The sequence below is a fragment of the Solenopsis invicta genome, chromosome 2, assembly GCF_016802725.1.
Source record: "Solenopsis invicta isolate M01_SB chromosome 2, UNIL_Sinv_3.0, whole genome shotgun sequence".
NCBI classification, from domain to species: Eukaryota; Metazoa; Arthropoda; class Insecta; order Hymenoptera; family Formicidae; genus Solenopsis; species Solenopsis invicta.
In genome coordinates, this window is record NC_052665.1 from 13,934,493 (window position 1) to 13,956,002 (window position 21,510).

Genomic DNA, 21,510 nt, shown 5'->3' on the forward strand with positions numbered 1-21,510 from the left:
TTAATCCTTCGCTGACAAATTTATTATAACTCTTCAATAAACCCAGCCTGCGTGTAACATTCATTTTTAATCATCCTAACATGTACAGATGAAGAGCGTCACGAAAATCTTATCACGTCGATGCAGAATTTCAGATTGAAAGACGAATCTCTCGCGTATATCAGACGAATTTGCTTAATAATTCCATAATGTTGTTTTTACATGAATCATCCCTTACGATACTAAACATTTACACCGTGCATTGCGACGCGTGCTTTCGCCGTAAGTGGCTGCCAGACGCTTCTTTTAGATCTTCGCGTCATCATAGATACACTATGATCAAACCATTTACTTATCGATTTGTTGAAATTGTCTCACGCAAAAAAGTTTTCTTCTAATATTTTAAAGGGTCACAAAGATCTGTACAAGCTTTCAATAATTTCCTCTTTAATTTCCGAAATTTTTTATGAGATTGCTTTTTTCTACAATTTCCAAAATTTCTTGGAATAATAAAATTTATTTATTATTGTCTATTGGACGATTTTATGAATTTCTCAAAAAATTTGTCAGACGAAAATAAGGTAACGATCTCTAACGATCATGGATCAGTTAAAATAATTTTCATTAATGTATGTTTGTAATGTATGTATTGCAAACTTTATATACAATCTACTGAGAATATAAATTTCAAAGAATGATTAGAAAAGTATTTACAGAGCTAAATTAAAGATATTTTTTTCTAAATAACAACAATGATTAATAAAGTGATTTTATAATACAATTACAAAAAATTAAATATAAAAAAATTTTTCTGTAAAACATTAATTTCACAAATTTGATCTTATAATTAGAACTCGACTCAAAATTGAGACAGTTACCTTATTCGGTCTTGAAATCAAACAGCGTTTTGCATTAAACTTGTGGCGAAAACACGAGATTGCGAGCTGATTCCTGTTTTTAGATGCAAAGATGAATGTTGTAAAAAACAAATGTGTGCTCTCATTCTTCTCTCTCTCTCTCTCTCTCTCGCTCTGCGTAACAATATAGTATGAGCAAAACAATCTTGTCATCAGTGTAAACAATTTATTTTACATAAGGGTAATACTCTGACATCGAAAAAAAGCGATAATAATGGCTAATGTATAATAATAAATAAAGTATGAAATGTAAATAATGGGTATGTACAAGTATGTAAATGGCAAAGAAGCTATAACAGATGAAATAATTGCTTTCCTTCTGCAGATATATGAGCCGCTTGTTCTGAGAGTGGCGCAAGTCAGAAATTCCACTGAAATGCCCGTATTGCTCCGCTTGTTTGCTTTATAAATACATACAATTATATATAATACAATTATATATAATTATAAAATTTATATGTAACGATAATCGATTAAAATCGCGTTAATCATTACGAGAGTTTGAAATCAGATTTACAATATTATATTTAGCCCTAAACAATTCGAGTAACATCGAATGACAAGTAATTTTCGTTACGTTTTGTGAACATAACTAGAAACCGGATCATCATGTTTAGCGCTAAGATCGCACGCGCTATTTTCGGTTTGCGGCGACGTCGAGAGTGATCTTTATATTACAATGAAATAGAACTCGACAACCGCACCCCCGGTATCAAAGGATGACTCGTTGTGGTGATAATCCGCAAATCCCGCGAAATATTTGAAACTCCGCGACCGCTTTCAGAACAACGGTACGGCTCGCAGCTCTCTTTCTCTCACTCTCTCTCTTGCGCGCGCGCATTTTAACGCGACGGTCTCCCTGTCATCTGTTTGCGTGGGATTGCACAGCTTACTTGAGCGTCGCGCTTAAACGTAACACCTGTACACCTTAGAACCTACGAAACGTGCAGCCGCGTCCCAAGTAAACGAGGGATGACGAAGAAGGGAAAAGGGGGAGGAGAGGAACGTCGCGTCTCATCGCGCGGCAAACAGACAACACCGAGACCCGCCGCGGGAGACATAATATTACTAATCATATATCCAGCACGAACGCTTATCTTGCTAGAATAATTCATCTATAATCAGAGGTATTCAACCTGGAGTGCCCCCTTCGGGAGGGACGCCAAGACACGGGTTTTCGCCTTCTGGGAGAATTCGCGGGCGCGATCTGTTAAAAGGGAACTTTGGTAAGTACGAAGATGTATGAATATAAAAAAGGATAAATTCTTCTGGCATACAGAGTTCTGAAGAATTTATACGAAGAAAAGTTATCTCTCTCCCTTATCCTTAAAACGTGCAAAAGAAACTCGTAAAAAGCGCAAGTAAAGAAAGAATATAAAAGAATCGTGGAAATTAAAAAAAAAGTTTTATCAAAAATCCTTCGTGGAAGTGCTTTCGAAACGGTGTACAAAATTCTGGGCAAGAGGAAAAATAAAAAAATATATTCTTCAAAGGGCACGACGGGGATGCTCTCGGGACTGACGCCGGGGTTGAATACCACTGGTCTATAATAATGTATACAGGGAGCACCATGATAGACCCGTGCGCGCCTCTACGTCCCACTTGGAAAAAACGGATTAGTCATCTCGTGCACTCGATTGACTTACGCTAACGTAAATGCAACAATTTCGACCGAGCGTCGCGTAGGCGGACCCGGAAGGGATACCTCTCTGGGCCAGCCCGCGAAACTCCCGCCGAAACCGAAAGGTCGGCGACTTCGATTCCGGGCAAGAGCATGCAGCGCGAATTCGACACGAGATTAATAATAAAATATCACAGTTCCGAGTCTGAAGAGTCGCTCCTGAAAATCATGGCTCTCCCCTTAACGCTTACATTACGCGTCTCCGAGAGATGCGGCAAGTGTTTCTTGCTTATTTTTTCCTCTTTTCCTTTTATAAGTCGTAAGACGTTCCTAGTTAACAACAATCCTACGTTCTACTGTAAGATTATCTAGTTCGGAAACCGTAACGTTTAATAGTATAATACGTAGTCCATATACAACTCGCTAGGGATGCTGTAGACTGTAATTTACTGGCTGCTAAATGTTCCATGAATACTGTATGTACGTGTTTACGCGTTTAAATGTATGTATGCGGAAAATGGTTTGAAAGAGACGACACGTAGACGCGGCGTGACGCGTATCGCGATGAATAGCAACCGATCTCAACGCTCGTCGAGAAAAAGAATACAGATACGCACTATAAAAAAAAGAGCATATTTTTACGGAAGAGTGATGCATAATGCAAACCAAACTTTACTCTGCACGATTCATTGCTCTCGTCCTGAAATCGTCTTTTCGAGTAAAATTACTTCATCCATCATCTAAATAATTATAATAGTATCTAAGTAGTATAATACAACCATTGTCTAAACCAGGACTTTAAATAGGTGAAACTCTTGCAATAACTCCTCCCTCTATTCTGTAACTCTTAAACGTTCGTTATAACATTGTTATGAAGCTTTTTTTATCATATGTTATATCTGTGCAACGACATTATAACAAAACTGTCGTTAAGAATTACAAATGGGCTCATTTAGACGATAATTTCATTCAAAATAGTGCAAGAAAAATTGGATATGGAAATTAAAAACTACTAGAACTATTGCTGGAAAAAGCATAGTTCAAGTGAAAACGGAGTCTCATGCAACAAATCTTTAGAAAAACAATTTCAAGGTAAAAGTTCTGAATCGTCGAGAATCGTGTAACAATTACACATACCGCTGTGATATATGAAGTGTTTTGTACGATGAAATAGAAGAAAGTATTTCATTGGACAGTAGATTCTAACACGTTCATGCGCGAAAGTTTCAATCTGCATTTTATAATACAGTTTTAATGTCAGTGATCTAAACAGCTTGCAAATATTCATTACTCTTGCCGTAACATCATGAAGAGGGATTAGTCGATCAAATAGAAATTCGCAAAAATTTGTCATGGAAGTTTTCTACATATCATTTCCCCTTCAAGAAAATCTCAGATATATAAAGATCAAGAGAATCACGTTATCTAATTAAAAAAAAAGAAAAAAATTATAAAAGCTAATATAAGAATAAATTCTTACGTTTAAATTCTAACGTATTACCCGTAAAACATCGTTATTAATATCATAATGAGTGAAATAGATGTAAACTCAAAATCTCATATGTCTACTTTTAGTCATTTGTTTAGCACGATTTTTACTTTTAATTCCTGGGTTTTATGAATTGCGAACGAACGCGTCATGGATATTGTTAATCATTTTTGATACGAGAATTTTGTTCCTTTGTAATGACCATCCCCCTCTTCGTTATAAAAATGATATACAAGATATACAAAAACGAGTTAAGTGATTGAATGTAACGCGTGAAGCTAAACGATAATATACAGCGCTTCTCCGCTCTCTTCGATCATTCGAATGGTACAATTTACTCCTCCTTTAATCTTCTCAGAGTTATACACGTCAATAACTCATCGGGTTCAATGTTTAAAAGCTATGGATAAAAGGCTAATCTGACAAAGCACAGCGCGCAAGTACAAAAAGTAGAAAAAGTCACGAGGAACGCAATTGTATGAAACGTATTGCAATCTAAATTGCATAATCTAAGTATTCGTAAAAAATCTCACTTGACGCTGCCCTTATGAAACTGGAGGATTAACTAAAGGAGTGATTTGTACCGCATGACGAGTACATTTTCTTGTAATTAACTAGTAAACAAAAACGCATCGCAAGAACGATGTTGACAAAGTCAAGAGTTAAAATATTCTGAACATTTCAACAGATTGCACAGTTCAATGTTGACGGCGATCGCACTCGTCCTTCACGTCATTACATATCGGTATTGCGAAATACTCGAAATACCTGCCATCAAATATCCTCTTAATATCTCATTATTTCTGACTAAATATTTACATCGATGCGTTTTACAGCTTCAGTCTATTAAGCTTCGTAACCGCGGCTTTGAATCTGCGACGGCTTTCTCGCTTTTCACGGCCACTAACCCAGGATTATCCTTAGCCGCGTTGCTTCCCTACTGAGTGGGTGGTTGAGGCTCGCTAGACATATTCGGATTTGGATACGGCAAGAACGAATAATTGCCATAAGGTGGTGGAGGATGCGGGAAGGGCGAATAGTAATTAGGGGGATGCGAAGAGGGAGGAGCGTATCCTCTATGCATGTAGGGATCCGTTGGAGGTGGCGGACCATGGAACGCCGAGTACATACGGGCATAATCTGTATTGTAGCTAGGTCCACCGTATGCTGGATAACCGGGTGCTCCTGAAGATTAATTTCATCATTAATATTCTCTATGTACATATTGTATGTATATATAATAAATATAAACACGTATTTCAAAAAAACATTGACACCTTAGGCGCAAAGACTTTCTTAAGAAAAACTAAAAGATATTGGCAAAATAAAATTTAAAAAAATAGTCAGATAATAAAATCTAAGTTCACCATACTTTTACTTTACGAGATTTAAGACTCACCACCTGGAGGATAAGCTGCAGAAGAGCCAGGCGCTGGTGGATAATGCTGTGAGTATGGATCGTACGGGCCCGGTGGATATGGTCCTGGATACCGCGTGCTAGTGGGATGACTAAATGCGGTAGGTATATGTGTCTCATCTCTGCTCGATGAGGCCATCGTAGTAGTCACCGTCGTGTTGTCCGTACCCTTAGACTCCGTCGCAGAGTTGCTCGTTAACGTTTTGGCAGTAATGCTCGGTATTTGAGAATAAGCAGTAGGCACGTTCATCACGTTCCTCTCGTCCATAGGTTTGCCTAGGTCCGGTTGAGGTTTCGACGTGTCTGGCAGTCTGGGATTTGCCGTGTGTGGTGGAACGCCTGGGAAGTAAGTGCCATAGGGATTAGAAAGCGGACGGGATCGCGGATCGCTATAGTCGTAATATCTCGGGTACTGAGCGTAGGGATATCCCTGGGGTACGCTCGGCGTCGGATCACTCTGGATCATGTTGTCTCGCATACTCGGAGTTGGCTCAGCACTCTTCGGAGAAGTGATATTGGTGCTAGTGCATACGGAAGCGGTCGATGTCACGTTTGCAATTGATTCGGCGATACTTTTAGGTGCTTCTGAACCTCTTGCAGACGCGGATGGTATTGATACACCAGACGATACTGATATGCTCGACGATACCGGTATGCTAGATGAAATCGACATACTTGATGGTATTGGCATGCTCGACGGTATGCTTGGAGACATGCTTGATGTTACTAGCATACTCGATGGAATACTTGATGGCATACTCGATGGCATACTTGATGGCATGCTCAGCGGTATACTCGATACCGGCATACTCGAGGGTATCGGCATGTTCGATGGTACACTAGGTGGCAAGTTTGATGATACTGGCATGCTCGGCGGTAAGTTTGGTGGCATGTTCGATGGTACTGGCATATTCGGAGGCATACTTGATGGTACCGATAAGTTTGGCGGTATCGACATGGTCGATGGTATCGGCATGGCCGAAGATACTGGTTGCGGTGTCAACAGAGAAGTCATTGGGCTAGGAATTACGTGCGTTTGTGTCGCGACTTGTGGTGTCACTTGCTGTGTCACTTGCGACGTCATCTGTGGCGTCATCTGCGATGTCGCTTGAGTTTCTTCAACGATGATATCATCATTGGTCTCTCGCTTCTCCGCTTGAGTATGGAATGGCCGATTGTAGTTTGTTAATGTATCGGATTTAGAAGGTTCTTTCTCCGATGGCAAACGTTGTTTGTCAGCGGTTGACGGCATTTCTGGTTCAGACTGATCATGCTGTGTCTGAACACTTTGCGCAAGAGAGACAGTATCAGGCGTGTAAACCTGAGTGCTTTCTTCGGACGATTTTGGCAAGGATGTATCCGTATCCGAATTAGTGGTACGAGTATGATTAGAGGGACTATACTCAGTATTCGAGCTAACTTCTGCCACTACGTCTTCTAATCTGACTTCCTCGACGCGTTGCTCTGTTCTCAATTGACCATCAGACGAGTTAGAGTTGTCCCCCAGTGTAGAATGATCAATTGGTTCTTGCTTGACTTTAGGTAGTCTCGACAGAGAAACTTGATTAGTTAAGTTTACTTGACTCAAATAAGGTTTGGCTGTTGCTGTAGCAACTGGTTTGGGCCTCTTAGAGATTTCCTTATCGCCAAACGGTTTGTAACCCGGGCTCGGTGATGATTTATTCAGAGGCCGGCCGCCGATCTGGTTACTTGAGGATGATTTGGGTATTATGGAAATAGCCGAGTTATTCCGTAAGGGAAAGCCAACTTCGGGCTTAGAATTCCTCTGTATCATCGAGGAAACTCCTGGAATGCAAAATTGCATATTGCAATATGCAACTCCTGCATATTGAATTTTCAAATAATAAAATTAACTAATTAAAAAAGAGCTTTATTGATCATAGCTGGATCTTAGTGCTGATATCTCTTATGTGACTTTATAATTTTCAAGTTCGCCAAATTGCGTGCCGATAAATTTTTTGGTCTTGAAACACAGTTCTAAATTGAACAATTAAAATTTCATAATAATGATGCTAATGAGCATCTAATATGATGCCAATAAGAAGTCTCTTTCGCCCAAATAAAGAATTTGTTGCCAAAAATAACTCAGTCACAGATCAAATGTGGAACATCTTGACTTTTCGGGGCATGTCTTAATAAATTTAGAATAATAAAATAAAATAGTAATAAAATTAAATTAACAGAATTATTCTTAACTAGTATTTTTAAATAAGCTAATACTTAAGAATAACACTAATTAAAACATTTCTTTTATTATTTTAAATCAGATAAGGTGTTCAAATATAGATGCTAAAATCGATGCCGCAAGCTAATTTCCATCAGCACGTTAGGCTCCGAAATAGTTGAGGTAATACGCAAAAAATGGCTTTTGTACGATATTTAAAAATTTTATTATAAAGATCAACATTATCTTGAAATTCTGCTCATATCATGAATGTGTTATTGTATCTTTTCTTTTCAATATTTCACTTTTTAATCATGCTATGAATGATTTAAAGATAATTTTGCTGAAATAGTTAATATTCAACTTATAATGATGAAGTCATATATATTTATAATTTGTAGTTTAGGGTATCAATATACAAACACAATGTAATTTATTCTGATAGATTCCATTAAATATATAGGGTACTTTTTTTAATTTTTTCTTATTTATATATAGACTATCTTAATTTAATTTTTCACTTCAAATTTTTCGAAACAAATACATTTTCCAAACAATAAAAAGTTCAAGATAAAATTTGTACGATCCAAAGGAGAAAATAATGATAAAATTAAATTTTGTAGAAATTGTTTTTTCAAGATTCATGCGAGCGCTACCTCAAAAGTAGTTCCCAGCTTTAATCTTTCAACATAATCTTTTAGCATGATTAAAAAATAAGATATCAAAGTAAAAAAAATTACATTTTAAAGGGGACGAATAATATGATATCAGATCAGACATTAATCTGATATCTGATCAGAATTTTCAGATAACATTAACCTTTTATTTAAAAAAAATCTCAAATATTACAAAAAAAGCTATTTTACACATTAAACCTATTTTAGAAACGTACTAGTAAAATTTGGTTTGTGGCATAGTTTTTGGTCTAAAAATCTATAAAAAATACCTTATCTGGTTTAAAATAATTTTTGGCTGTAAACTAGTGTAATTCTTAGTAATTTACTGATTTGCAACTCACCTTTCTTCGGCTCCTCCTCTCGTTTTTGCTGATTCAATTTAAGCGCAGTGCGAATTGCTATAATTTTGCCAGATTCAAGCTGCATGTAAATGCCTTTTGGACTCTTCAACACCATTACCCGTTGACCCGCTTTCAAAACGATACTTCCTTTATCCGGAGAGTTGGTCGGTATAACTACATCTAGAGGTAGCGTCATCTCTTGCGCACTCATTCCCTGTCTCTGCCATACTTCCGCCGGAATCCATCTGCTACCAGTAACACCTCGCGGATTTAATCCTTCAGCACCTCGCTGTTGCATAGGTCTAACAGATGCCACAGGTTTCGGCGTAGGACCACCATCACCACCGCGAATTGCTCTGATTTGTAATCCACCTGCTGAAATAAATAATCCATATATATATACAGAGCATGGTTATTTTATAATAAAGTTTCTATGTTGAATATAAATTGTACCTCGCGTTGCTGTATTTCCAGGAACATAGTTATAACTGGGCCTGGAACAATTAGCTGCCATCTTTTCAAGCTCATAGCCGCGACGAGCCAATCGTTTCTCAGCTTGACTAAGCTTCTTATCCTTTCGATCAACGAGTAAACTCTCGTGATGAAACGGTTGTTTTGTGAGCAACGAGGAATGGCGTTCTAACACACAGTGCATAACTTCATCCGTATAGCTATCTTTAATCTGCGAGAAATCCTGCACTTGACTGTCCTCTTCCCAGTCCCACGATAATGTTGTTGCTTCCTTTAGCGAAAGATGCGCATCGGGATTACACTGGTCAACCACGCGATCTGCCATGCCCTGTTTACTAATTTGTCGATCATAGATTTTCCTTTCTAGACAGTTATCGGTGACCAATCGATAAACAAAACATGGCTTTTTTTGGCCGTATCGATAAACTCTGCATACTGCTTGTGTATCATGACAAGGATTCCAAGAAGCATCAAATACAATCGCGCGATTCGCACCGACAAGATTGATACCCAGTGAACCAGCTCGTGTAGAAACAAGAAAGAGATGAATCTTCGGATTACTATTAAATTCGTTGATCAGTTTCTCTCGCTCTAATGCACTGGTGCTTCCGTCTAGTCTGTAATAATTCACATTCTTAATCCAGGCATCAGTTTGACCATCCGGATTCTTTAAACTATTTCGCGCTAAGAAATCTTCTATAAGATTCAATGTGAATAGCGACTGCGAGAATGCAAGTACGCGATCTCCTAATTTAATAGCTTCCTCAAGAATGCAAAAGAAGATAGTCATTTTTGCGGACGCATCTATCAAACCGGGTACATATCCCTTCATCAACTCTGTTGCCTGTAATAAAATAAAGCATTACAAAATTATTGTCAAAATAACGATTAAATCCAATGAGATTATAAAAATTAAAACTTATATATTTTATTATTTTATAAAATCAAATTTTTCAATTATTTTATATTAAAATAATGAATATATTTTTATGATATATACCCAATCATATGGAATTCCTGGATCTTCTTTTCCGATAGGAGAGCTCTTGCAATCTTTTTCCTCGTCTTTCGCAAGAATCTCCTCGTCAGATTTATCTTCTTTATCTTTCTCTGGTTGGTCTTCTTTTTCTCTCTCATCCTCCTTCGTCACTTCGCTCTGATTTAATCGAGGACTGTGCACTGGATTAACTCCTGATCTGGGCGCAGGAGTCGCCGAACTCTGACGATTCGATTCCGCGATGTAGCTTGGCGGACCGGCGAGATTATTCTGATGCAATGGTTGACTCTGCACCCCGATGTTAGATGTCATGTCTTTATTACTTTTATCACACGGAGTACCGGAAGGATGAGCACTGATGGGTTGCTGTAAAGTCTTGGACTCTTCAGATCGCGAATTCATGTCCGTGTCGTGACCAGTCGCGTAGTCATATGACTGATTTGAATAATTCTGTGTCGGGAAATAATTATTTGGATAACGATTCATGCCGGAATTCATCTGATCTCTGTAGTACGAATCGTTGCATTGCTGATCCGGTCGGAACGTCTGCGGATAACTGCGCTGCATATAATAAGGCTCATCTGCGCCCTTCATCTGTCCGACTGCCGCCGGATTCTGATGTGTGTTATCCGATGGATAATTCGGCATGACGGGGTTCTGCGTTTGCGGCTGATTGGCGGTGTAATTATTGCCGGAATTACCGGTGTTTGCACTCGAACGATCATTAGAAAATTCGTTTGCTGCCGGAGCGTAACTCTGCGTTTGTTGCGACACCGTAGCGTCTGACCTAGGATAAAGTTGATCGTTTTGACTCAAAGATGGATTAGGCTGCTGCTGATTTGGCGGATATCCCATAGGTTGATTTTGGGCCACTTGTGTTTGCTGCGCAGCTCCGTATCGATGTGCAGGATTCTGCGGCATTGCGCTTGTGCCTGAATGATTTGGCGGATAACCAGAGTGAGCTTGATTCGACGGTGGTATCACCGGACCGGACTGATTCTGTTGAGGATATGGACTTGTCTGATTGGAAGCTGCGGTTTGAGGTATCATATGATGACTATAACTGTGGACAGCATTCTGCGGATTTGATGCCTGGCCTGACTGTTCTGAAGAATACCTGTGTGTCTGATTCTGTGCATTGACGTTTTGTGCGGGTTGATTGGCTGGATAATTAGTCTGATTTTGTGCTACGTTTATTTGACCTTGTGGTGCCGGAGTATAACCGCGCATCGAACCCTGTGGAATGGGCCCTTGATTCGATTGGTTCGGCTGTATGTAACCGTGAGATGAAGTTGGCGGCATCGAAGCCGACTGCTGATTAAACGCATGCGGGGTCTGTGGAGGAGCCGGATTCACTTGCGTAGAATATCCATGTGCTTGGCCCTGAATAGGCACACCTTGCGATTGCTGGCTCGCGTATGGATGAGATTGATTCTGCAAACCTAAATTCTGATTCTGCTGGTTTGGCGAGAAGCCACGATTTTGACCGGGCGATATGTTCTGGTTTTGCTGCGGCGCCATATAGCCAGTGGTTTGTGTTTGAGCTGACGGTGGCTGACCTTGCTGAGATGCTGGATATCCCATTGTCGAGTTTTGCAATGGTTGCGCATCATTTCGTGGATACATCGGATTCGCTTGAGTCGGCGTCGGCGTGTAATTTTGATTTTGATTCGCGGTATATGACGAGTAATCCGGCATCGATATATTCGCGGATTGATTCGGCATCTGTGACTGGAAGGTAGATTGATTAGAAACTTGGGGATAATTGCTAGGCCCTTGATTTAAATTTGGCGTATAATTGCGCTGCTGATCCTGATAAGGATAATTCTGTCGTGGAAACATCCCAGGTGCTTCATAATTATTTCCTTGATTTTGATCCGACCGAAAATCGGAGCCAGCCGCTGCACCACTATATCTCTGAGTGGATTGCTCGTTTGACGGCATGTAATTTTGAGATTGATTGGCATATCCCTGCGACGTATTGTAGTTTGTTGATGTTTGAGTATATGACTGGAATGGTTGATTGCTGTACCTTTGTTGTCCTTGATTATTGTAAAACTCTCCATGATTATATTCTCCATGATTGTTGTTATCGTTTCTATAGTACGTATTTTGATCATTCGGACGATAGTTTTGATAATTTCCATGAGGAGGATAAGATCCTTGCGGCATTGAGTTAGAATATCCCGAGTTAGAAGCTGGCATTGTATAATTATTAGTATAATTATTTTGTTTTGGAGCGTTGTTTGTATTTTCAGCCTCCGCATTATCGTTGTTGGATGACGAAGAAGCATTTGGTTGTACGCTAGCTGCAGGTTTATTCTTTATCGTACCCTTTTTGGTTTTCTTAGACTCTCCTTTCGGTTGACGTGCTTTGGATTTCTTGCCACCCGTCGTGACTTTTTCTGCTATTGTCTCTTCCAGGTCCAAATCATCTTCTTCATTTGCCTGACGCTTACGAAGAAAATAGTACAAGATGTCCGGATGGTTCCAAATCTTGCAGCATACAGCAAAGGCTTTTAATGGATTTGGTACTGCACGCGTTTTCACTACCTGATTCATAAACGTATCATATAATTTACGTTGATGAGGCGTCATCCTAACGAGGAGGATGTATTCCTCCTTGCGAGGTAATGACATTTGCAACACGGAGTGAGATCGTCTTTGCACGAAACCCTCTAACAAAGCGTGCAGCACATGTGCCCGATATCGCATCAAACGTATATCTTGTGGAGTAGAGTCGATACACTGACCATTTTGAATCGGTCTTTCAAACATGTTACAGAACTCGCTCTTGGTACCCAGATAATTGGGCCTCACAAAGTCTACCATGCACCAATACTCCAGCAGGTTATTTTGTAGCGGATAACCGGTCAATACAATTCTGCGCTTCGTTCGCATTTGCTTCAACGCCATGCTTATACTCGCGTGTGAATTCTTGATTCGATGGCCTTCGTCACAGATTACCAAATCCGGTCCAGGACTCACTAAAGCTGAATGCATTTCATCCAGCAGACCTTTGTTCTTATCCTCTTCTTCTACATCTACTGTGTCTTTGAAGGGTTGTCCACGTTTTCGTTTAGCCTTGTTAGGCTTCTTTAAAGACAATTGTCTATACAATTCGTATCCTATCAATAAAACACCACCGGTCGATTGCCACTCCTGTATCACCTTTGCTCTCGCCGTCATAGTTTTATGCGAATCATTTAAAATATGCAAGCGGAAGTGCCTCGGGCGTACAGTCATACCAATTGGCGTATCTACATTGTATGGTGTTTTCACCTTTTCTATCGTTTCCTTCTTTTCATCCACTAATTCTTCCTTCACTGAAGTACCCTCTTCTTTTTTTATCATCTCTTCCGGTTCTTTCTTCACATTAACTTCTGTGTTCTGAATTGGCATTCCTCCCGGCAGCATATTCTCCTTCTTCGGCTCTCGGACTAATTCTTGTTGATTCGTTTGACTGCCGTAGCTCGCGAAAGTACCGGGAATGTTGTTGTAATTGGAGTACATCGAACTGGGATGATGATTACCCATGCCCGGATATATTGCCGCGGCGTTTCGAGTTTCCATATCGGGATACATAGGAACACCCTGCGGTCGATTCTCCATGCCAGGATACATAACACCGGTAGTCTGATTCTCCATACCGAATTTTGGCCCTGTCATGTTCTGCCCAGGTGGCATACCATGGCAGTTCATCGGATCTGGCTTCATTGGATCGGAGAAATTAGAAAGTGTATTCGAATTCGGGTTGTACATAGGATTTTGCGGCATCTCTCCCTGATGATAATTCGATGGCATATGTGGTACATGAGGTTCAGCCATATTCTTATTCATCACAGTAGAATCTTGCATATAACTCGGCATCATGTTGCGCTGTTCGTAACCGTGATGAGGATTTGTATAAGGATTCTCTGACATGATGTTCATCGATTGTTGCGACACACCGACAGCGGTTGCTGCGTCCTGACTAAAACGATGCGCAGACTCTGTGCTAATAGGCCGCGACATATTAGACATGTCGCTCTGATTGCCACAACTTTCTTCTTTTATTTCGTGCTTCATATCTGTTCCTGGTTCCATTTTGACGTTCGTCGCCTTAGACTGCTTCTCGGCAGTAATAGCGGGATCTTCATATGGTAACCACATGTTGAACTCCGCCAGCCAGTTTTGAAGCGTATTTATAGGCATAATGCAGAGAACAGTCTTGGCAGTGGTACATCGAAAAAAAATGTCGCAAAAGCTGGCGACTTGAAGAGTCTTGCCTAGACCCATACTATGGGCAAGGATACAGCCAAAGCCGCTGCTAGTCTTGTATCTTTCGATCGTCTCAATGATATTATCAAAGAGGAAGCGTATACCGCCAATCTGATGAGGCTTAATAATGCGAGCCACCTGTGGCGCTAGATAAACTTCCGGTTCGGTCTCGGGATGACCCACATTGATCAATACCCGACCATGTTCGTCTGGAATGTTATAACGATCATTAGTATGCATCCCGGAATTAGATGGATCATCCTCAGTGTCAGTTTCCTCTTCACCGCTAGGATCACTCAAAACTATACAGTCATCGTCCGAACTTTCGCTCGAGCTGGATATCGTCACCACATCCTTGCCTTTAGGCGGTCTCTGATATTTGGACGCGCCAGGCATCTTCCGCGCTGCATGCATCTGCTTCTCGCAGCGTATCGCTTCCTCAGCTTCCATATCAGACAACTCGGAATCAGAATAGTAGTCCGCTCGATCCAACGGCTCCTTTTTTGGTACCACCGGCGATATACTTACAGACGGCGTCATCATGCGGATTCTTTGTTGTAACATATTAGGCGCACCGGACCGATTTGGGACACGCGAGATAGATGTCTGCGCTCCCTGATAACCGCCTCTGCCCTTCTGCCAACGCGTACCACCATCGATCGATCTTCTCTGCATCTGTCCCGCTTGCATCCCACTAGACATCTGAGTGGTCTGAGCACCAGTGCCGGTGCCAGAGTTCACTTTCAGCAGTACGGTATTTGGCAAACGGACTTGAGTGGACGACGGCGACGTCATTGACGGAAATGGCGACGATGAGGAAGACGACTGCGAGATCATAGTGCTTCCAGCCTGATTCTGCTTACCCTGTAGTAAACTGATAACGCGCGTCTGCGCCTTGTTCTGTCGATTGATTGCTATCTGACGTTGTACCTCACGAATAATTTTCTGCTGCTCCTGCACTCGTCTGAGACGTTCCATCTCCTGCCTTTGAGCGGACAATGTGGCTTCGTCTAGTTGTGTTTCGTCCATCACCTCTCGAATGTTTCTTCGCATATTGGATAGCTTTTTCTCTGTCTTCAACTCGCATTCCGACGTGCTACCCTCAGTGCTACCATCATCCTTCTTCACTTTCTTCTTCGCGCTGTCGGAATGATCGGAATCGGCGTGTCTCTTGTTACTGTCAGTGCCTTCCTCCCCTGTAGATTGTTCGTCCGTTCTCTCGTTCTCATTATCCACACTTTCCTCATCTTCTGAATCCTTTATAGGCTTCCCTAACAGATCGGCTTCAGATACTTCTTGACCTTCTATAGGTGCACCTTTTAATAATACAAGAACAAGAAGCATTAAAATACAATAATAACATGATAAAAATCATTTTACTCACAAATACTAATATTTATAATGCTACATTATTATATAACTTAATATTGAAAAAATTATAATAGATACAATAATTTTAACATACAATTTTTCTATTTTATAATTTATGCTAAAGATTAATGCACAGGATATATATTTCTAAAACAGCAAATTTCTAAATCTACAATCTATTATTAGCTCAACTAATTCAATTATATAATAAAGTTTAAAATTTAAATATAAATATGTCAAATTAGATAAAATTAAAATTAAATCAAATTTAAATAAAATTCCATTTTATTCATCCACTAATCCAACATATAAACTTTTAATAATTACATTACTCTAATTTAATTTAATTATTAGATGCAAAATCACAAAGTTAACTTATCATATAAAAAAATCATATAATGATGAATTTAATCAATGTAGCATTTTGATTTTTTTAATTCTTTCCATTTAATTAAAAATAAATACCAATTGTACGCTATTTAATATATTCTGTGTGACAAACCTTCCAGAGGTAAAGTATCCAGAATATTAACTTGTTCCTCGTCGTCCTCTTCTGGAGACGGATGGTGTTGCTGCCTCTCTGACTCCATTCTCACTCCAATCTGGGAATCGATCGTTTCGTCCAGATCCATATCATCCCCAGAACCCTCTGAGCGTATCTCTTCTATCTCCTCTGATTGCATAACATCGAGCTTCTTCTCCTGTTCCCCATCCGTCGTTTCACCGCTCGATTCGTCTGAGCTCTCGTCATTAGTCGCCTGTGGCTCAGCATTCATGTTTACACTTGTTACAGTTTCACTGGTCATCATATTTGCTTCATCAGGCTTGGGACCACTGCGTGGAGTCACACGTTCAATTGTGACATCCCCTATGCGTGTGAGAAAACTGTCTAGACTATTAGACATGGTGCACACTATCCATAGAGTCACAACGTGTACCTTACCGATATGGAATGTCTCACACGTTTAAACACAATACTAACTATCTATTAGCTTAACACTCACATTGTTTAATTGTCATTCAAAATGCTTTTTCCTTCCTGTAACAACATATATACATTATGTATATATATATTTGCCATGTTATTTTATTTAATACTTTTAGAAATTGTTACCTGTCAACAAAGAGATAAGATGTGCAAAATAAAGTAAAGTTATAGTCATTTTTTAAACGTAAACAATAGAAATTTATTGCTAATTCAACAGTCAAAGACAAACAAGTGAAGAAAGTTCTAACTCTTAGTGATACTTAACTTCTAACTCTTGGTAATACAACAATAAACAGTAATATAACAAACTTTACAAAATAAATGCTAAAGCCGATATTATGATGAAAAGTAAAAAGCTAATATATTTGACACCTCTCTTTTTCAATTAGTATTTCTTTACAGATAAAAAAAATATACATTTACAGAATGTTCTAAAACTTTCTGTCTCAATTTTTGTGATGCAAAATGAAATATGTAACAATATGCAGTATGTTAAATCTATTTTTTAGCATTCTTTATTATAGGAAACTCCTCACTCAACATGGGAACATCGTCCCATGTGACAATCAAAAATCGTCCTGTGTAAATCAAAGTTTCCTTATCTCTCTAATATTCTAACAAGTGTACAATAACTCGAAAATAACTAGAGATATAAAATGTTACAAAACATTAACAAAATATTTCAGACCATCTCAACTTTTATAATATAAAATGAAATAAATAACAATGCACCAAATTTAACATTTTCTTACAAATACTTTGCTCAGCATGAGATATTGAAAATTGTCCTGTATAAACCTTCCTTATCTCTCAGAGATTTTTAATGTTCATGGTAACTAAAAAAAAACTGGAAAAAATTATCTTCTGCTATTTAGTGTACCTTATAAAAAGATCTAGAGATATGACAATCATGAATTGCCAAGAGGAAACACGAAGATTTGTCGAGATGCAACTCTCGTGAATTCCAGAAGCTGATTTGTTTAGAGAAACGCAGTGCAAGATAGACGCAACTTTCTATCAGACAAAATACTCTCGCGCAGCTCACCACCGATCCCAATCACGTCGTCCATCCGAACACAGGATGCCGTACCACGTGAGTCGAGCAATCCGAACACGTGTCCGGAACAATCCACGATGACGACGGTGGCAATCAAACGTGAAGCAACCGGAGCAAAGGAAGCTGCGAGGTAAAAGGCGATAGGCCAGAGCGTTTGTTTACACCATAAAACACGCGGTAAGTCTAACTACACTTCCGGTTCTCCATGCACCATCTCTACTGTAGACGCGTCCTGACGTTTCCCTCCCCCTCACTCTCTTTCGTTCTCACGATCAGCCGTCTGATCGGCGATCACGCGCGCACGACGGACGCCATGGCCGGTCGTTGCGTTCTCGCGTTCCTCGTAGTCGAACGGTAGCCGTCGCCGTTGTCTCACGTTTCATGAGCAGCCGATGAGCACGGCCGCGCGCGGCCGGATCGCTTCCATGCCAACGGCGGCGGCCGAGGAGGAGTCTCGTCCGCGCCGCGCTGAGCCGAGCCGAACCGAGTCCGCACCGCGCCGCGCCGCGCTTCTTCACGTCACTTCACCACCGCGCCGCGTCGCGCCACTCCGCTCCACTCCACTCCACTCCGCGCCACACCACGCCGCTATTCCCCGCGCGCACCGCACTAGGTTAACGTCGAATGACCCGGTGCGGCAGCGCGCCTGCACTCCCGAGCGCACGCACTCCCGTCGGCCGGTCCTCGCACCTCACGCGAGCACCCCGCGCAAAGCGTCGGTGGTCGTCGCGGCACCCCGCGGCATTTCTTTTTCTCTCACGCGCTCTTGCCCGACGGCGTAATCCGTTCGGCGAACGCCATCTTGGCTGCACCACCGTCTCGTTGCACCGCCACCACCACCTCCGCCACCACCGCCACCGTCGTCGTCGACGAATGAGCGAACAGCGAATGTTCGCGAGAATGCTGGCAAGTACCGGAGACTAGGGGCCAGTTTCACAACTTAGTTTAACCGGAGTTTAAACCTTTAAACTTGGTTTACGGTAAATATTGTGTTCCACAACTGTCTTAAACCTCGGTTAACGTTGTTAAACTGCGGTTAAAGTTGAACGGCGAAATTCGGGCGTTTAAAGTAGATAACCGAGGTTTAATACTGCAGCGCCACTGCTTTCAATAATCTTTCGAGTATTGTACTTCATGGCTGATATCTCCACGAAATTGTAAAAAGGTTATGTTGCAAGATATGGCTCTGGAATATATGTTATCGTCATCTGACGATGAAGATTTTGTGCAAATAATAAATCGACGCCCGAGAATAATTAGAAGACGACCGTCATATTTTGAAGAATTTGATGACATTGATTTTTATGCTCGATTTCGCTTAACCAAGGAATCTGTTACTGCAGTCTTAAGAGAAATCAAAGAAAAAATTTCTCATAAAACAGAACAGTAAAAATAGTTTTGTAATATTATTAAATTAGTACTTATAGATTACATACTATGATTACGATGACCATATATGTGTTTTTCCAAAGAACAGTTTTTTTTTATTTCGAGTGGCTGTCTTTTAGATTTATTTATTTTTTTCAAAACTCAATTTTGTCTTTTATTCTAATCTGTTGTTCTTTATTTTATGAGAAATTTTTTTCTAATTAGTGTTCCAATGTTTAATGTACTTAATAAAGTGTAAATTTTTACAGTAACAATTGAATTTAATTGTTTAGTTCAAACTGATTTGAAAACATGTAAGAAGAAAACTTTAAAACTTTTAAATTTGTTCATTATTTTTTGCCTTGGTGTATAGAACCTGTAATATCTCATTCCCTACTTTTCGGTAACAACCAATCACACTACTTGTTCTAGAAGAAAGATAAGTCTGTTGAAGTTTCTTCGCATAGATTATAGGTTTACGTAACCTAGAGTTAAAATCTGGTTGTGAAACGCGATAGAAGTTTAACCGTGGCGTTAAACTTGACGGTAGTTCAACTAAACTCGGGTTAAACCCAAAGTTGTGAAACTGGGCCTAGAGGAAAGTTCGGAGACCGAACCGGGCGCCTGGACATCTACGAGGATAACCCAAACTCGCCTGACACGCGTCTGACGGATCCCTCGAAAGCGATGCTAATGATCGGAATAGGAATTTAAGATCTGACGCATTATGGGAATGGTTTATCTTGAATTTGTATTAGTTGACGTATTTTATACTTGAGATAAGCAGGCACATTTCTCAAAGGGATAATAGGATCTGTTATTAGATGTAGTCTTACATAGCTCTTATATTACAATCCAGAGTAGTTATGATCATTTATCATGGCGTGACATTGATAACATCAATACCAATGAATTTCCAATTGTCTCTTATTTTTATCACTTAATATTTTTTAATGCTTGTTTCAATTGAAAGTTTTTTTTACTTGCCATACATTTTTATTGAGATATCTAGATATAGAAATCATTTTTTTATTTTGAAGCAAATATATACAATTTTTTATGTTTCGCATACAGAACATACATTTTCGCTTTATATCTTTTCATATACATTTATATTGTATATTGAAAATTCAATAATTGCAAGTTATAATCACAAATTGTGATTATACTAATACTTTCAAATTTTATTCTATTATTCAACATATTTAATTTGCATTTATTTACTAAATAATCGCAGAATTGTAAAGGAAAGATTTGAATAAAATAGTCTTGGAAATTCCTCTTTATAATAATTTAATAGAATATAAATGTATATATTTATGTATTTTACTTGTTTGATTATGTATGAAAAATAAAATTATATACAGACAATATAATACGATATATATTACAAATTATAGATTTATACTAAAGTGTAATTAATACTAAAATAAATGATACATGTACATACAGAATCATTAATGCCTAGCCATCTTAAGTTAACTGCATTCTAGGTTTTCTATTCCAAATAAAAATGAAAATATTGCTAATTTTAAATAGCTAGACATTAATGACGCCATATGTACTTGTGGTTAGAAAAATTCAATAATCTATTACACAATATTATAAAGTTAAGTTTCTTAAATATTAATGCTAAATGTGACTATAATTATAGCAAATTTTATGTTGCTTCATCACAATTAAGATTGTCTTTTACTGACAGTACTCAGCCACATTTAGTAATGTATTAAAGAATATGCGTAAAAATATAAATCAGGTGATAAGATTTGTCAAAGAACATAGGAATAATATAGGAATCTTTCTCTCTTATGCATACATAACTAATATTCAATTAGCAGTCTCACATGCATCGATCCAATCATTATATACATCTAAAGGTTCCGATAGCAGATTTATTGTCGTTTGAAAGTCCTCCAAGCATACCCTGCAAGTTATCCTGGCAGTACTCCTGGACTTGTCCCTGCAAGAAGAGAAATTTGAAAAAAAAACTCAAGTATATCATTCTGATAAATTTGTATAATTAACATAAGTCTCTGTTTAAATTTTTAAGCAATTAAGTTTATCTAATAACCTTTTAATAAAATTTATGCAACCAAGCTGATAAAGCTCATATGAATCAAGAAACTAAAAGTTAAATGTTACTTTGTTCAAGTTAACTAAAATGATTGATTTTAAGGTGATAAAACTCCACATAAGAATACTGAACTATTATAGGTTTTAGATTTGCTTTAGTTTATTAGAGATTAATCAAAGAATCATGAATTTTAAATGAAAAAGTATGAATTAAACTTATTACCTTAATCATATGAAGGATTGAAAAAAACCATATCAATACGAGAAAAAAAGAAATTTTTCTGAGATAACAATCTCAA

General features: G+C 39.0%; 3 protein-coding genes across 6 annotated transcripts in view; 1 reads left to right on the top strand and 2 right to left on the bottom strand.

Moving 5' to 3' along the window:
* LOC105197370 lies at positions 1-17,951 on the bottom strand. 4 transcript variants are annotated; one of them, XM_026131223.2, is made up of 7 exons: positions 17,759-17,951; positions 16,228-16,764; positions 10,098-15,670; positions 9,080-9,941; positions 8,627-9,001; positions 5,406-7,229; positions 1-5,191 (listed from the first exon to the last, which is right to left on the bottom strand). In XM_026131223.2, exons 2-7 carry the CDS (start codon positions 16,628-16,630, stop codon positions 4,944-4,946), a joined length of 9,285 nt encoding a protein of 3,094 aa, XP_025987008.1. In that variant the 5' UTR covers positions 16,631-16,764; positions 17,759-17,951; the 3' UTR covers positions 1-4,943. The 4 variants fall into 4 exon arrangements, with proteins under 4 accessions (XP_025987008.1, XP_011161981.1, XP_039314457.1 ...); XM_011163679.3 differs by lacking the exon at positions 17,759-17,951 and adding an exon at positions 17,594-17,730; XM_039458523.1 differs by lacking the exon at positions 17,759-17,951 and having other exon boundaries at positions 8,627-8,998; positions 16,228-17,714.
* The window catches only part of LOC105197372 (E3 ubiquitin-protein ligase FANCL), a 19,353-nt gene continuing 15,699 nt past the window's right edge, over positions 17,857-21,510 (top strand). Inside the window, exon 1 of the mRNA XM_026131225.2 lies at positions 17,857-17,947. The gene's annotated coding sequence lies outside the window, so the exon portion shown is untranslated. The remainder of the gene's footprint in view (positions 17,948-21,510) is intronic.
* Positions 20,128-21,510, bottom strand: part of LOC105197373 (transcription elongation factor 1 homolog) — a 1,617-nt gene continuing 234 nt past the window's right edge. Inside the window, exon 2 of the mRNA XM_011163685.3 lies at positions 20,128-21,098. Coding sequence (XP_011161987.1) covers positions 20,966-21,098 — 133 coding nt within the window. The 3' untranslated portion in view covers positions 20,128-20,965. The remainder of the gene's footprint in view (positions 21,099-21,510) is intronic.

What these genes read in the sequence shown, in the direction of transcription:
- LOC105197370 (XM_026131223.2), bottom strand. Translation starts at nt 16,630, where the DNA reads ATGTCTAATAGTCTAGACAGTTTTCTCACACGCATAGGGGATGTCACA. An exon ending in CAGGAATTCCATATGATTGG is followed by an intron (nt 9,942 to 10,097) that starts GTATATATCATA and finishes ATTTTATTACAG; the next exon opens with GCAACAGAGTTGATGAAGGG. An exon ending in TGGAAATACAGCAACGCGAG is followed by an intron (nt 9,002 to 9,079) that starts GTACAATTTATA and finishes TATTTATTTCAG; the next exon opens with CAGGTGGATTACAAATCAGA.